The sequence below is a fragment of the Enoplosus armatus genome, chromosome 1, assembly GCF_043641665.1.
Source record: "Enoplosus armatus isolate fEnoArm2 chromosome 1, fEnoArm2.hap1, whole genome shotgun sequence".
Classification (NCBI taxonomy): domain Eukaryota; kingdom Metazoa; phylum Chordata; class Actinopteri; order Centrarchiformes; family Enoplosidae; genus Enoplosus; species Enoplosus armatus.
In genome coordinates this window covers 26,449,378-26,465,448 of record NC_092180.1, presented here as the reverse complement: position 1 = coordinate 26,465,448, position 16,071 = coordinate 26,449,378, and the positions used below count along the sequence as shown (strand labels likewise).

The following is a 16,071-nucleotide window of genomic DNA, read 5'->3' as shown; positions in this document are numbered from 1 at the left end:
TGACAGTAATAGTAGTACTATTTGTGACCCTGAGGAGACACAAGAATGAGCCCCTGATTATAAAGGATGACGAAGACGTGAGGGAGAATATCATCCGTTACGACGACGAAGGAGGCGGCGAGGAGGACACGGAGGCTTTCGACATCGCAACGCTGCAGAACCCGGATGGCATCAATGGTTATCTGCCACGCAAGGACATCAAGCCTGACCTGCAGTTCATGCCCCGGGCGGGCCAGCACTCTGGCCCAAACGGCGTGGACGTAGACGAATTCATCAACGTACGGCTCCATGAGGCAGACAATGACCCCACAGCGCCGCCTTACGACTCCATCCAGATCTACGGATACGAGGGCCGGGGATCCATTGCCGGCTCCCTCAGCTCACTGGAGACGGCGTCATCAGACTCGGACCAGAACTATGACTATCTCAGAGAGTGGGGCCCACGCTTCAGAAGACTTGGGGAGCTCTACTCAGTGGGTGAGAGCGACCGCGAGACCTGACCTTTGGTTTGTTAGAAAAAAAGACCTTTCTGATTTTTGTTTTTCCGTCCACATAATTGTGTATTAAACACTAGGGGGTTTGCTGGCTTTTAGAAACAGGTGTTTAAAAAGAAAAAACTGTTAATAACAAGAGAGGCCACCTTTTTGTATTCTTCTTAGAGTGAGGTATAGCAGTCGTCATCCACTACGTCAAGCGCATTGTAATTGTTGAGCCAAACAATGTCTTTATTAGGAGATCTATGATTCTTGTGGAGTGTAACTTAGATTCCGTTGTGGAGTGTCTAGCAGTATTTTGGGTGTTAGTCATTTGCTGTGACTGCCAGTAGCAGAAAAACCCTGGGATTACCGGTAGTTGTCCGATGAAAGGCGTTAATGAATATCGTTGGGTTTTCTGAGCGGACAACATACTCCATGGACAGCAAGCTGGACCTCAGAAGCTGCAGAGGGACTCTTGTTTCATGTGTCCCTAAGCCACCCAGCTGATTGGTGATCTGAGACAAAATGACAATGAAAAAGCAATATATGGTCTACATTACAACGATGAATGTATGTATGATTTGAAAAAAGCAAAAAGACAACCCAGTATTGGCTTTAAGTTGAATTTGTTATATCTTCTCTGGTGGCCACATTTATAAACTATCTAAAGCCCTGGACGGCTTGCTTTATACAACTCTTTGTATTTACACGCTACACGTGTGGGTCGCAAGTGTTACTAGCCTATAAAAGACTGACATGAAGACAAAAAAGAGAAATGTAGAAACTCTGAGGCCTTCTTTTTACAGAAGCAACATTAAATACAATTGTAATCTACTGTTTTTTGACAAGAGACGTGTTGAGATCTTCATTATTGTTCTATGAGTTTTTGTATTTTTTGTTCTTAAATCATTTTTTTCTGTGCTGACAATTTGAAGTGAGTGTGTTTAGATTATTTCACATTCAGCCGTTTTTTCAACCACTTGAACACTACTTCGTAACAGCCAAACCATACCATGAATTTATTGCAGATGATATGATATAGACTAGATGTAAGCAGGCAAACAAGAGCTCTACGTTACTTTAACAATATAGATGATCTAATTAATTGGGACTGCAGGAATGGGACCTTTCTGACACATGCTAATTCTGTGTAAAGTATATCTCATAATATATTCTGAGGTACAGCCAGTGGGCGTCTGAGCACAATAGTCCAATTGATACCTGAGTACATGACTCCCTCCAAACATCAAGTCTCATTTAGGGAACACAGTTCGCATTAGCCCAAGAAAAATGAAGATACAAATCCAGACCATGTGCATATTGCATATTGTGCTTACACTGTATGATATCAATAAAAAAAGACTTGTACTGTACATAGAGTTACTGCTAACGTCATTAGCTTTCAATGAGGTGGTAGGTTTTGTCTCTGCACGTTAGCTCTTGCACATAATGAGAATTTCAATGGCACTACAGCTGCGTGCATACTCAGTTTGTACTGATACAGTATTATGGCAGTTCTCGGTAGACTAAACAATATATATGGAATAGTCCTACATGCAGATCATATTTTCTACTGTGCTTTAATGCTTATAAATGTGTATGTTCAATTATTTACTCCCTGTACTGTAATCTAAGATACCCTGTATTGTTTCCTACTTTGTGAAATATATTTTTATAAATATTGCTGAATTGGTGTGCTTTTCTTATGCAGATGAGAGGTCTGTTAAAGGGGCCAATTTTACACATGAGAGTCAGTTTACTTGCTATGAGGAGTGCCTCTCAGCCTGTGAAAATGGTTTTCCAATGTCTTCTGTAGCTCTGGAGGGAGATTTCTAAAGTTTGAGAAAATAACTCAGATGAAGACACAGGAGTTTACCAGGCATGGAGAGACCAACAAAATGTCCTATTGGTTGCATTATGGGAAATGTAGGATCCAGTGCTTTTGGAGCTTGACCCATACTAGGGATAAAACCTCCGATACCTCTGCCTCTGCTGCTTGAATTCTTTTTTTATATTTGTGTCTTGCAATTCCCTCAACTTTATAGAAGTGCAATACTACTGTAAATTGCCCCTTTAAAAAAGCTGTTAGCAGTGTGCCCTGCAATGGATTCCTGGGTCTGTTTTGGTGTTTGGTGATCTGTTTCTTCTTATAGAAAAGTGAAAGCAGTTTGACTGAGTGGATACACCAAATAGGTACAATACAACATTTTAGTCACGGCCACTGGAAAGCCTCGAACAACACACGATAATATCCAACAACAGAAAAAAAGCAGGAACCACAACTGGACCGATCCTCCAAACAACAGGGCGGTTGTGCTGAATCTCTAAAAGTGCTTCTGGAAGGTTTATGCGTCATCAAACAGTGTGATAAAGACAAAAGCAGCCCTGTAGCATTATATTTCCCAGACTGTTCTTCACTTAGTCACCTAGCATATTCTGGCCCTGCACTCCTTGTATGCTATAAAAGTCTGTTTCACTGTCTTTCCTGATGCTGCGGAAAGCAAAAAATGGACTTTTAACCCACTTGACTCAACATTCTATTATTACAGCTTTACACTGAACCTGCACCCTAAAAAACAGCAACAAGATAGGAAAACACATCAACAGGGAGAGGAAAAAAAAGTCAAATGCTTATCATTCTCCCCTTCCAGCAGCTTTTCCTTGGCTTGAAAATGTTTCTGATGTTAAAGGCAACCTTTCATCCCTAAAAGTTGCCGTTTTGCTTGTTCAGAAAATATGCTGTCTTAAGAATATGTCTTATCAGTTTGACATTATGAAGTTGGGACAATTCAACTTTTCGAGGGATATAGCCGACAGTGCTGTTCAAATAGCTTTCAGGATTGGACGTTGCGCGGCTCTGTCAAACTGATTAGAACATCGCAGCCCTTTAAAATATGGTCCGAAAAATAAATCCACAAGCATTGTACATGTGTGTATTCTTGTCACTTAGTTTGTCCCCATCTAAGACAGCATATGTCATTCTGAACATTCGTTTAACACACTGTATAATTAGATTAATACAACCTAATCTGCTGCCTATCATTATTAATGTCTTATCAAAGGGAAAAAATAAGGATTGGAGACCACTGTGTATTAATCCTGATTTATTATTCCCATCTCAGAGAGTATGTACCCAGGGAGATAAAAGTTTTGCACGAGAAAGGCTCTCATTATATTAATTAGTCTGGGATGTAAATTGTGGTGTTGTGTTACAGTAATACTCTGTCCCTGTTATTTATTTTATTTTTCTTATGAGCAAAGGAGATTAGATATAATGCAATTTCCCCTTTTTCTTGCCTTTTCTTATTTATTTATTTTTTATTCAAATCTTTCTGAACATTGTCTCCTCTTTGTTAATCTTGTTGAAAGATTAGACTTTTGTTCAGCTTTATCTGATATTGAGGTTTCTCATGAATATCAAAAGCTTTTGATCGTATCAATTAACGGCTGTGCCTCGCTGAACTGAAAGGCACACAATCACACAAATCCACTTGCACATATGCCTATATATAGAGCTTGTAGTACACATACACATGATTAAGACAGGGAGCTGCTCTACTTGATAATGTTCTTGTAATAAAAACAATATGGATACTAGTCACAAAGATTAGATATATTTGATGTAAAAAAAAAGAAAGAAACAGAAATCAGAAATATCAGTCGTCTTATCGTCTGATTCCACATTGCAACGTGCATGTGCCTTTTCCAAACTTGCCAAAGTGGTGTTGGTGTTTCAGATGCCTTTGCCCTCTGGGATTGGGTGTGATGTTAAACCTGGAGGCTGCTATCTTTATGCACCTGATCCATTAGTCAAAAATCAGCCACGGAACACATTTTACCAACTGATATCTCCCGCTAAATGATAGCACAAATTGTTTACCGGAATGTGCGACCCCGGCAGGTCAGCAGACTCATTTGTAGTCAATCTTCGTGCACCCCCACTACTGTGTATGGCTGCGGGTCTGACAGAGGTTGCCTAACTAAACAGTGAATCAAATTATCTTCCCACTTTTGTCACGTAATGGAAGTGTCCCTCGGGTGACAACCTTGCACTCGTTGTTCCCTGCTGATATGTGCCAGATTTCATAAGGCAGGCCTGTGGCTCCGGCTCGCGTGGTGTAGAAACTGTAATTACTGTTGCCTGGCAGAGATGCCATCAATTACAAACAAACTTTGGTGCATACAAATTAAGAAAGTCGCTTTCTGTTCTGGATTTTGAGATATGGATATCATGGGTTGCTATGTCGCACCCCATGTTGTATTTTTTTCATATTTACCATTGTACTGTTTTCATGGCTGGATGATTAACCCCTTTATGGGCTGCGAGGGCAAAATGAGCAGTGGACCCCCTCATGAACCCTTGTCTCTACCAGTCTGTGTATTACATATTTACTCAGACCCCTTCAACTACACATGACAGATTAAGTATATTTTGCCTAAAGCTCCAGAAACCGACCGAGTCCCCCTCTACTGGAAACCTACCTGGCCCCAGGTTTGCTGTGCTCCAATTAGTTTGTGGGAATTTGATTAAACCCTAATTTATTTAGCAATATGCACCATGTAAGCACAGCATCACCAAAGTAATAAATGTTGCAAAACTAGATGGGCCCTCTACACATAAGAGCCCCCAGTTTAGTTAATAATGCAGTATTTGGATATTTTACCACTTACCTCCAGTGATATCCAGCAGTTCCAGTTTTTGCATTTCAAGTTTTGGCCGGAGTGAATTTGATTTGTTCATCAAAGCATTAAAACATTACATTAGCAAAGTGAATCAAAAGCAGAGCTGATCCAGAAACAATGTGGCAGTTACTCAGGACAATTCACCAACCTCCCTGTTAACTGTTTAATCAACTACAGAACAGTTGATAATAATGTTTTATTTTTATTGACAAAAAGCTGCCAAAATAACCCTTTTTTTTTTAAAAGGAGTTTGTGCATGCAATGAAAATGAAGATAGTTTGATTACATTTTTGGCACAACTGCATCATCTGCATCTGTACAGACAACAATCCCCTGGGTTACTCTGGTACAGAAGAAAAAGTTGTCTGAGCGTGATGATTATGTGACAAGATCTGATGAAGGTGTGACTTATTATCATAATATTTATTAATATCTATCCTTGATGGACATCTGTGACCCGTTGACAGTTTCACTGATGGTAACAAGGTGTGTATGATGTCGGTATGTTTTGCTTTGACTTAGTTATGACTCTCAGAAAAAGCTGTGTTCCCTGTGTTCACCCACTCCTCCCGTGTCTTCCTTGTCCCCGGTTTGCCTCTCTGTGTTTTGTGTGTGTGTGTGTGTGCGTGTTGCCGCTCACCTGCTGCCCGTCTATCTGCAAACCTGTCTACAGTCAAGCCCATCTACTCACAGTATATGAACCCCGGCTTTCCAGGTAGTCTGCCCGCTAGTCCGTTCCCTCTTCTTCCTCTGCCGCCACGCCGACCAGCCACTCTCCCTCCCTCCCTACCCTCCTTCCTGCCGCTGACCAGCCATTCACTCATCAACCATGTTTGCTTACTGGTTGTGGTAAAGATAATCAACATAGTCCTCTGAAAAGATATTGTATTTGTACTAAGTACTCCCAGTGTAACACTTAAATAGCTCATATTCAGTGTAATATTCCCATATCTCAATGATAAAAATCTCAAAGCCACAGCAAATGAAGTTCAGTTCTCTATGACTAGATACCATTTGTGGTGAGGGGGACAATATACATCTTTTTGTGATTTGAGTTAACTGTTCTTTTAAGGTCCTTATCATTTTAGTTGCAATTGTGAATACATGATGCATATTACCAAACGCGTTTGCACAAATTAAATGGACACTGAATTGAACCATACAGATCTGCAAGCTGATGTCTGGCCGCCCTGATTCAGGTTGGGCCAATCGCAACCGTTTATCTAATATGGGGCGATGTAAGTGCCATTGAGGCGTTTTTCATAAATAACCAAGATGGCTGCTGCTGATGCGGAACGTTCTGAATCAGCTGTCGCGTCAGTATTAAACCAGCTGGATGGTAGTTCACGTTTTGTACAAATGGTAAGCGTTGCCTTCTAAATCATGTCATGACAAACGTCTGTGTATTACGTTGAACTAGAAGCCATATGAATTGGATGTTGGAACTAGCTACCAAGCCTAGCAGCCTACCGCTACGTCACATGTTTCGTTGCTCTGATTGGTCGTAGTGTCCAGAGGCATTTTGGTCTGGGCCCGTTGATAATGCTCCTTGGAAACTGCAAATGAACTGAGAGGTTCCAGATGTCATAGAAGTCATATTTGGGCCTGGGGGGTCAAGGGTCCTTCTATAGGAAAATGTATTACAACATATCCCACTCTGGTGTTCTAGAATTCAGAAATGGCTATAATTATAGATCTGTAATCTAATTCACAGCACACAAAAAGGCTTTGTATTAGTTAAAACTAGTTCATTAGCCTCTACAAACACATACATATAACTGTATTAAAAAAAAATAAGCCCAGTGCAATTTCTCTTAGACAAATAGTCTTCTTACCTTTCCTCTCAATAACAAAGTCCCAACAGAATTCACAAATAAACCCATTTCTTTATTATATGAATTTATTCCCTCATTATGATTGAACTTATTCAGGCAGAATAACCTTAACTGTAACTTTTTAATTAAGTTCCATCAAACAGTGTTTACATGTCTAATTTAGTCCACTTTCATCTTCTGAGGTTGCTGCAAGGAGTGTTCCGCAGCATCACTACAAAAGAAAATCAAAGTACACACAGTGATCAGGTGCAGCTATATGTAGTGGAGTAAGTGGACTCGAAACAAAGGATAATGAAAATCATCAAAGATTAAAGGCAGGCTTTCTCAAAGTTTGTTTGTGAAGTGGGCAAAGAATTTGGGGGCCCATTAAATGTCCTGCACTGGAAAAGAATCACACAAATGGTCTAACCAATCTTGTGTTTTCACCATTGGTCACTGAACCGCCAAACCACGTAAACACCATATGGTCGCAGCTGCTGCTCTAATTCATTCTGCTAGCAGTTTTCATATTTTCGTTGACATGAAGGACTGCATGGCCAAAGCTAATCCTGCAAACTTTGCCATCCAGTCAAGCCATAGTTAGAACTTTACTTCTCTCGCATCCCTCGCTTGACCTATTGGCAACCCGTATTTAAAAGGTCATAAAGCCATGGTTTTCATAATGCAGAGGTGAAAAGAAGCCAGCTACACCAGAAATCCAAAAGAAGTGTCTAGTAGAAAGACAATGTGTCTGCATGCTGAATCTTTGTCCCAGCATCCTCAGCTTCCAAGCAGGTGGAAATGCAGGTGGGCTGGGGCCAGTAGGAACTTCACTGTTGGCATTGCAGTGCGTGTAAAGTTATTGTTCCAAGCCACACGAGTACAGGCTGCAAAGTACGTTTTGAAAGCCAGCAATCTGTGCACAAATCCAAGTAATTGTTAAATAACTGGGTTCAAGTTACATTTCTATCCTTCCAGGAGAGGAAATCCCTCTTATTATACCTTTAATTCAACACCAATATGTTTTTGCGTTCTGGTTTCAGCGGAGGAGAGGATAGCTGTTGTTTTGATTCATTGGTCGCTAACACGGTGGTCCTAATCATGCACCATGGAGTGTATAATTGACCCCCTCTAGCAATTAGCATTAATTAGCACCTCTGTTGGTAGACAGCACAGCCAGCAGAATTGCACCATAACTGTCCTGCCGTTTCTGCGGTGCACCGCTGTCTCGGTTTCAGCCAAATAACTGCTGAGACCTAAATCAGTTCCTGAGCCAGCCGGTACCCTCACAGCAGCTCATGGGATGAAGGAAGTTTGGCCCTGCTGGACTACAGGGCGAATCTTATGAGCAGATGCATGGGGCTGTGTTTGGATTATCTTTGTTTGACACTACTCTGTTGGAAGTTATTACAGCTGGTTACTTTACAGCAACATCATGAGTTTCTTTTTTTCATTATCTTTTCAGAGAAAACCCCGAGAATATGAGGCTTTATACAGTGACGTGATTATGTTGTGTTATTTCTATTTGAATCCAATTGCTTTGTTTGCTCAAAAATGTCCAACATGCTATAAATGGACGAGAATATTTCATATTACTGGACACGGCAGATTAATGGTATACACATAAATGCTGGTGCTATAGTAACCACAAACACACCCTCATCCTTATTTTTTGGTTTTCTGACCAACGCTTGTACCACTGCAGGCAGCCAAAGTGTTCTTAAAAAAAATAAAAAAAATAAAACCCACTGTATGCTTATTGTCTAGCACAGAACACCAGACAAACAAAGTAAGCAACTAGCTGGTGGAGAGAGTGGATCATCTAGCAGCCGAAGAGTCATATACTCCGTCAGGAGTTGGTGGAAATCAAAACACAGCTAAAAGCAGAAGGAATGCCGGACTTACGTTGCTTCGCATCTGCTGGACGTGTACACAGGTGTGTGCTAACACGTTGGCCATATCAACATAAAAGGTACACCTCTGACGGAGGTGCCCTGACCTCATTGAAACTACATGTTGGTGACAAAGCAAAACACTTCAGTAGACTCATAATCGTTGTGGCTACACATTATGATGCCCCATTTAGTATAAAATGCAATTCTGCATGGAAGTGAGGCTTAGCTTAGAGTGTCTCTAAAAATCTTTTTCGAGACGCTCTGCATGGCCAGGGTGGAAGCTTTACTTGCATTGTGCCATATTGTAAATGAATAAACAAATGAATTTACTAACTATGTAAGGGAAATATATCAGTTGCTTTGGATAAAAACGTTTTTTTATTTTATTTTATGAATGGCTCTGACCTCATAATGTTGTGAAATAGTAGAAGCAGTAAGCTGTGGTACAGTTTTCCAGTGCTTTCCGATTTTGTTAACCGGCAGGCTTCCCTATTTAATGGGCTAAATTACAATTACCACACACAAATGTTTAACACTCCCAATCATGTGTTAATCAGTCTTCATTTTAAGACTGCCTTTCTGAGCCTCAACCAATATTTTCATTTCTGTCCTTCATCTAACAAACCTGAGACAAGGACCCCTTGGTATCATTATGAGCCTTAATTGGATTTTAAAATGGTAATCTTGCGAGTTTCCACACAAACAAACGTTAGTCTTTATCGCTAAAGTGATACTGTGGCAATAGAGTTAGGGCCTTTACAGCTGCAGTCTAAACTCATGGTGTCTGGTAGGTTGTTTGAGGGAACAATACCGTGGTGCATGATGGGTGCATGTGGGTTATCACTTTTATATTTCAATTTTTTTGGTAACACTTCATATTAAAGTGCATAGGAACGAGTGTGGGTGGCACTCTTGAGGGGTAGCAAATACGGTAAGTAATGATAAGGTAATCATGAAGACACTTTGCCAGTACAGCGCAGTACAATGCACCACTTTACTGAAGGGTACGCACACAAAAAAGTAACTAAAGGAAGCAAAGATTAGTTATTGTTTTAATGTTTTGATTGTATTAATATTCAGGAAAGATTCATGGCCAGCAGTAGATACACAGATGTATAGGGACTAGTCATGTGACACTGGTTCATTAACATAGTATGTAGTCTTCAGAGTTATTCAGGAACAAGTGGCTTCTAACATCCTGTATATGCAACATGTTGTCGTTTTACTAGGATCTGAAGTTAGAATAGACTAAATGAAGCCACTTCGGACCCACATTGTCACTTCAAACTGTGATGTCCTGTGTTTGGAGTGTCTGTTTGTGTGAAGCTCTTTGCCAGAGAACTATTTAGAAACGCCTTATGCTTTTAGTTTAACGTACTTATGTGACAGATGGGTTCAGTTTGCTGTATGGGGCAACATGTCTGTAGTGGTATAAACTACTTTAAAATTCAATCTTTGCACTCGCATAAAGCAGTCGGACTATTCTTCAGTAGAACATGTTACGGATTGGATAACTCGTTTACATTCATTCAGACTTAGGCTGGAAAGCAGAATATAACAGTGTTACAGTGTTATCTCAGGAATGCACTTTTTATAATAATCAGTTTTGTAACAGGCTTGATCAGATCAGAAGTGAGGGAGAAAGAGAAAGGGAGGGTGTGTGTGTGTTTGAGAAAGAAAGAAAGGGGGGGGGGAATAAGAGGGGACCTGTCCAGTCTCTTCTTTGACTTGATTTCCAGCAAAAAATAATCCAAAGAGTCATTTTATTGTCTTCACATCTTGCTGTTACTTCGTTATCTTGACAAGACATATTTCTCAGGGGTGGCAAGTCCTGGTGTCGTGTCTGGCAAGTGTCCGATTGACACTTTTACTATTAAGAAGTGAGAAGTCAGTTTACAGATCCGGAGGAGTCTCAGAAAAAAAAAAAAGGTTTATTCAACCCCCACCCATTCCTCAAAGTGAAGAATCAGCTCTGCAGGATGTCTGTGAATGTCTGGGAGACAGTCGCCCCATTGTGCTCACTACACCTCCACAGCGAGAGAGTGAACATATCAAAAATGCCTCTTCTGCATGGTGACTTATGTGACACTATTAAACTAGAGTAGCTGAACAATAATAAGTATCAAATACAGTCATGGATGTGTATATCCAACAAAGTGTCTGTATTCAAGCACACATCAAAGGATCATAATGGTTCTGTTGTTGGGGGTTTTTGAGGGTTAGAAATGTTCCACGACTTTTGTTCAGACTGAAATGTACAGACATTCATGGTCGCCAGAGGATGACTTCTCCTGACTTCAGTGATCCCGTCATTTCCTCCCGCTCCGCCATCAGTTTGCCATCTTTGATTGACTTTTTTTATTGAAATGCCCCAACAACTATTGGATGGATTGGCGTGAGATGTAGTACAGATATCCATGGTGCCCAGAGGATGAGTCCTAATGACTTTGGGGATCTTCTTACTTTTCATCATCGTCAGCTCATTTTAATTTGTTCAATACTTGACCAAATACCTTTGCCTGCAAAACTAATGACATCGGCTCATCGGCCTCAGCTGTACAAAATGTTAGCATGCTACATGGTGAAGATGGTAAACATTATACCTGCCAAACATCCGCATGTTACCATGGTCACTGTGAGCATGTTATCATGCTAACATTAGCATTAAGCTCAAAGCACCAGTGTAGGCAGTAAACTCTTAGTATTATTCCTTAATAAACTGCTTAAATCTCGCCTGAACATTCTGTACACGTATTAAGTTTTGAAAAAGGGATATGAACTATTATGGTAAATCTGTCTTTACATGTCAACTCTTGTATACTAAATTGTAGAAACTATTTTCACAAGCTTTATGTATATATTGATGTTCCCTGGCTTGTAATCCTGTTGGTTTAAACCTAATATGCTCTCCCCCAAATGTATTATTCATCCTGTGAGATGTTTTGATGTGGGAAATGAAAGAGTTGGCAGGCTTCTCCATCCAAAGCCTCAGGTAAAAAAAAAAAGATGACTGGAACTAAACTCCAGCTGAGCTCTGTTAAAAAACGATCAATACCATTAAATCAAAATCAGAATCAGAGTATCCAGATCCAAAGCGTTACGCACATGTGTATGGGTAAAGTAGATCAATTCATTGCCTCTTTCTCTCTTTCACATGTCACCTTCCGCGCACACGAGCCCTCACACGTCCATCCACTCCAATGATCTTTTTATTTTTATAAGTAATTTACTCGTAACATTGCGGCTTTGCACAACGCGATCCGCCCCTAACCCTAACCCTCCACTTATGGTCTCAAGGAGCACATCAAATCCAGGTTGTGAGCTTTTGTAGAGATGCCATCTCTCCCGCCATCACCTTTGATCGTGATATACATATTTCATGACCAATGTAATGTCAATGAGTCCTAGACTAATCCACCTCGGAGCCAGGGGGAGCTCACCCAATGATAAGGGTGAGTGAACTCAAACAGACTGAGATAAATATTGTATTCCACGAGAAGGAGAGAGAAAGACGCGACAGGGCCGAGGGACACGGAGTCAGCGGGAGGTGAGATATCGGGAAGGATAGCGAGGAAGAGGAGTATTTGAAGAAGGAGAGAATGAGGCAGACACGAAGAGATAGCGGGGAAAAAGGGAATAGGACTAAGGTTGTTTCAGGCCAAATGTTGTTGTCTAGAGACTCTGAATGTTGGTTGAGCTGAATTTCTGTCAAATCTACACTTCTCTTGCTATGTTGACCCCCCGACGGCATACAGTATTCAGGTCAACAGCAGCTCGTTTTATTATTGACTAATCTCCGATCCATGCATCATTAAAATCAATGAATTCCTTCAAACAACCTTGGATTGACGAAACAGATTGAAAGTTCCCAAATTTTGTTTGAATCTTTTATAACCGCTGCATGTTTTAATCATTACAAATATGTTCTCGCCCCGAGATCATTTATTTCCCCATATGGCCATTGGGAGACAGATCTAAAGACACCCCGGTGAGCTGGCAAATGGCTGATACCTACCACGCATCGGAACAGCGGGGGAGCGCAGGAACCGAAACGGCGGCCAGATATAAAACTCATTCATAGGAAGACAGAACATATGAGGCCTCCTAATTTGCCAGGCATATAGGGTTCTCCTTCCTTTCTCTCTCACTCTTTCTCCATCCCCCCCCCCCCCCTCTCTAATAGCTGGAGCTCGGAAAGAAAGAAAGAGCACTTCAGTTACGCATTCCCATGGAAATGCATTTGATTCTTGGAAGCTTTTGATGCAGATGAATTTTGCCTCAAAGCGCCTTGTCCCAGCCCTCCGCACAGTGCTCTTTGGAAGTGATGTGACACCGGATAAATGATTATGGGGTCCTCCATCCCCCCTGGCAGTGAAGTGGGAGGTTATGTGTTAATACAGGAAGAGAGGTTGTATTTTATGTCCAATGATTAGCCTTCTTAGACCTAATTATGTCCCTGGGGACAACGGCACTCCTCTCCTCCTCTTCGCTCAAAACCTTTTTCCCTTTTCTCCTCTGTCCTCTCATTTTTTTCTCCCATGCTCCGCTCCTCCTCCTTTCTTACTCTACCCCCCACCCTCACCCCCAGGCTCTTTCTTTCTCTCTCTCAGGTAATAGACACTAGATTCATTTTTCTTTTGACATGAGCCGCATGCATTTACAGACCATTTTCCCCAAGTAACCTGAGTCAGAGAGAGAGGGAGAGGTAAGGACAGGCAGACACGCAGTAGGAAACTACATGGACATTGCCGATTTTTGAAACAGAGATGAATAAAGGGGGAAAAAAAGAAAGACGGAAAGGGAGACCAAAATAGAGAAAGAAATGATTTCCACTACATTGAAACCGTCCTCCCTTGATTGTGCATCAATCCCCGGCTATCTCTCAGCTGCAGATGAAAATGAAGGGAACCTGATTCCACCTCAGCCTGAAATCTGAATAAAACATGCTCTCTTCTTCGCAGTTCAAGGCAGCAATAAAGGCACACAGGGCCCCTCTAAACTTCGAGAAGTGGCGCTCACACTCAACAGACGCCAATTTGGCGTGCTGTTATGAGTAATAGGAGTGTGAGATGGTGATCGTCGTGTGTAAACATGACACCTTTGTGATGATACGCTGTGTCCATCTGTAACACATTCCCTACTTTGTTCTTGGTTTCTGCAAGTTGAAAAGACTCTCCATCCAGGATCTAAGTCAGATTTGAAAAGAGTTTAAACGAAGCAGAAGCTTATCTATTTGGGAAAATAACAGAACTCAACTTGTATTCCAAAAGCAAAATATGGTATTGATGTTGGTGCCACTTACAGTACTTATTGCGGATATTAGGTATTTACACACTGATTTAATCTAAAATAAAAATAAAAAAATAAATGTAACAGTTAACATGCTGCATGCATACAGCCACTTGCAGCTTTTGATGGCTGCCTCTGTAGCCTCAGCCAGGAAACCCTGCGTCTTTTAAAAGTCACATTCACATCTATTCTGCATCAGCGATTATGTTTTGGGCAAACAGCCAGCCACAACATTCAGTGCCAATGCGGGAATTAGTGTGACCATCATAGGTGAATAGAGTCGGTGTTTTCTGCAGGCCGTAAGCATTCAAGTTCAGCACCAGCATCCGTTGTTTTACTACTGTTATATTATTATCTTGTTACACTATATACACTACTACTTCGTATGGTTTTAGTATGCCTCCGGGTTATAATCCTTACAATTTACATCATATCGAACCCCATTTGTGATTCTATTATAGTTCTGCATTTCTCCAAACATTGCGAAACACGGATTTGTATCTATGTGGATCTCATATCAACTCCCTTTCATGACTTAACGTTTATTAGGTTCATTTGCGACGGAGAAGAATTATAACCTTAACCGTTCAATCATTACTTTAGTTGGGTATGGTGCTGATGTCGCAGAAATAACCGAATAAAAAGCAACGCAATAAAAATGTGAATGCTGATTAAAAAAAAACAAAACAACATCCAGATAAACCATGATGTTGCCGGACCTGCTTCAGTTTGTTCTACTGCAGCCACAGCATCCGTTTATTGCTGCTCCCCGCAGTTACATTACTTCACAGACCAAAACATAAAGAAGAAGAAATCAACCAAAAAAAAACACCACATAGCGTGTGTGGACAGAGGAAATACATGCCATCTAACATAGAGGAAACTACTAAATACCACGTAGCAATGCAACAACTGTACCAAGGTTCTTAGTGTATTTTCATATACTCTCCTAATATGAAACTAGTTGATGGTACTGTTCGCTCAGCGTTTTTGGATATTAGCTTTAATATTTGCACAAAACATTTAGAAGCTAAACTTCGGCGCGTTCGTATCTCCGTGGATTTCCTGTCAACTATCGACTCCCTATCAGTGCCCTGTCACCACTAACATGACATGAAGCTGTGATAATTGCAGTTTGATTGCTTTTTAGAGGAAATCTGATGAATTCCATGATTTGTCCAAAGCTGGGGGGGGGGGGGATACTCTAGCAAACACTGATTTCAGACTAGATTACAATGTTCATCACTGTGATCATTGCACAAGACTAAGTGACACATAAGGAAGCACAAAGAGTTTAGCTTCACATTTAAATTGTAATTGTGTTCTTCAGAGTCTAAATGGCACACTCTCTCTAAATACAGCTCTGGGAGAGTGTGGAGGCAGGGGGTTTGGTTTGGGGGGGGGGGGGGTACTAACTGATTACTTAGATGACTGCAGAATGTGCCATGAATTGGTGTGCCAGGCGGCAGAGCAGAACTGAAGTGAGCGTCCACTGATTGGCTAAGTGTGCAAAGTGCTCCTGTCTCTGCAGTGTGCTGCTCTCCGTACACACTGCTTTTCAGAACAGAATCAGTTTTCACGCTGTCCTGTGAAGAATGTATCTGTGTGTGTGTGTGTGTGTGTGTGTTTCACAAGGTCTAGTAAGTATGATTTAATGTTGAGCACTATTATTAGTGCTATCGTTTGGAGCATGTTATTGATGAGCGTGCTTCTGCAGTATGTCATTTCCACTGGTGACCAAAGGAAAATGCATAGGATATTATTTTTAACTATTCATTTAAATTACTATATTTGCCTTGAAATAAAATCCAACAACCCCCCCCCCCCCCCCCCCCCCCATGTATAAATAACCACATCCGCTGTTTATTGTTCTAGCCGCCATACAGAGACAGGATTGTTTTGTATATGGCAGAA

At 41.1% G+C, this 16,071-nt stretch overlaps 1 protein-coding gene across 2 annotated transcripts in view; it reads left to right on the top strand.

Moving 5' to 3' along the window:
• Positions 1–500, top strand: part of cdh8 (cadherin 8) — an 83,100-nt gene extending 82,600 nt beyond the window's left edge. For both annotated transcript variants that reach the window (XM_070909233.1, XM_070909226.1), the window contains exon 11: positions 7–500. In XM_070909233.1, the coding sequence (XP_070765334.1) occupies positions 7–500 (494 nt within the window). The remainder of the gene's footprint in view (positions 1–6) is intronic.
• Positions 501–16,071: the final 15,571 nt, after the last annotated feature.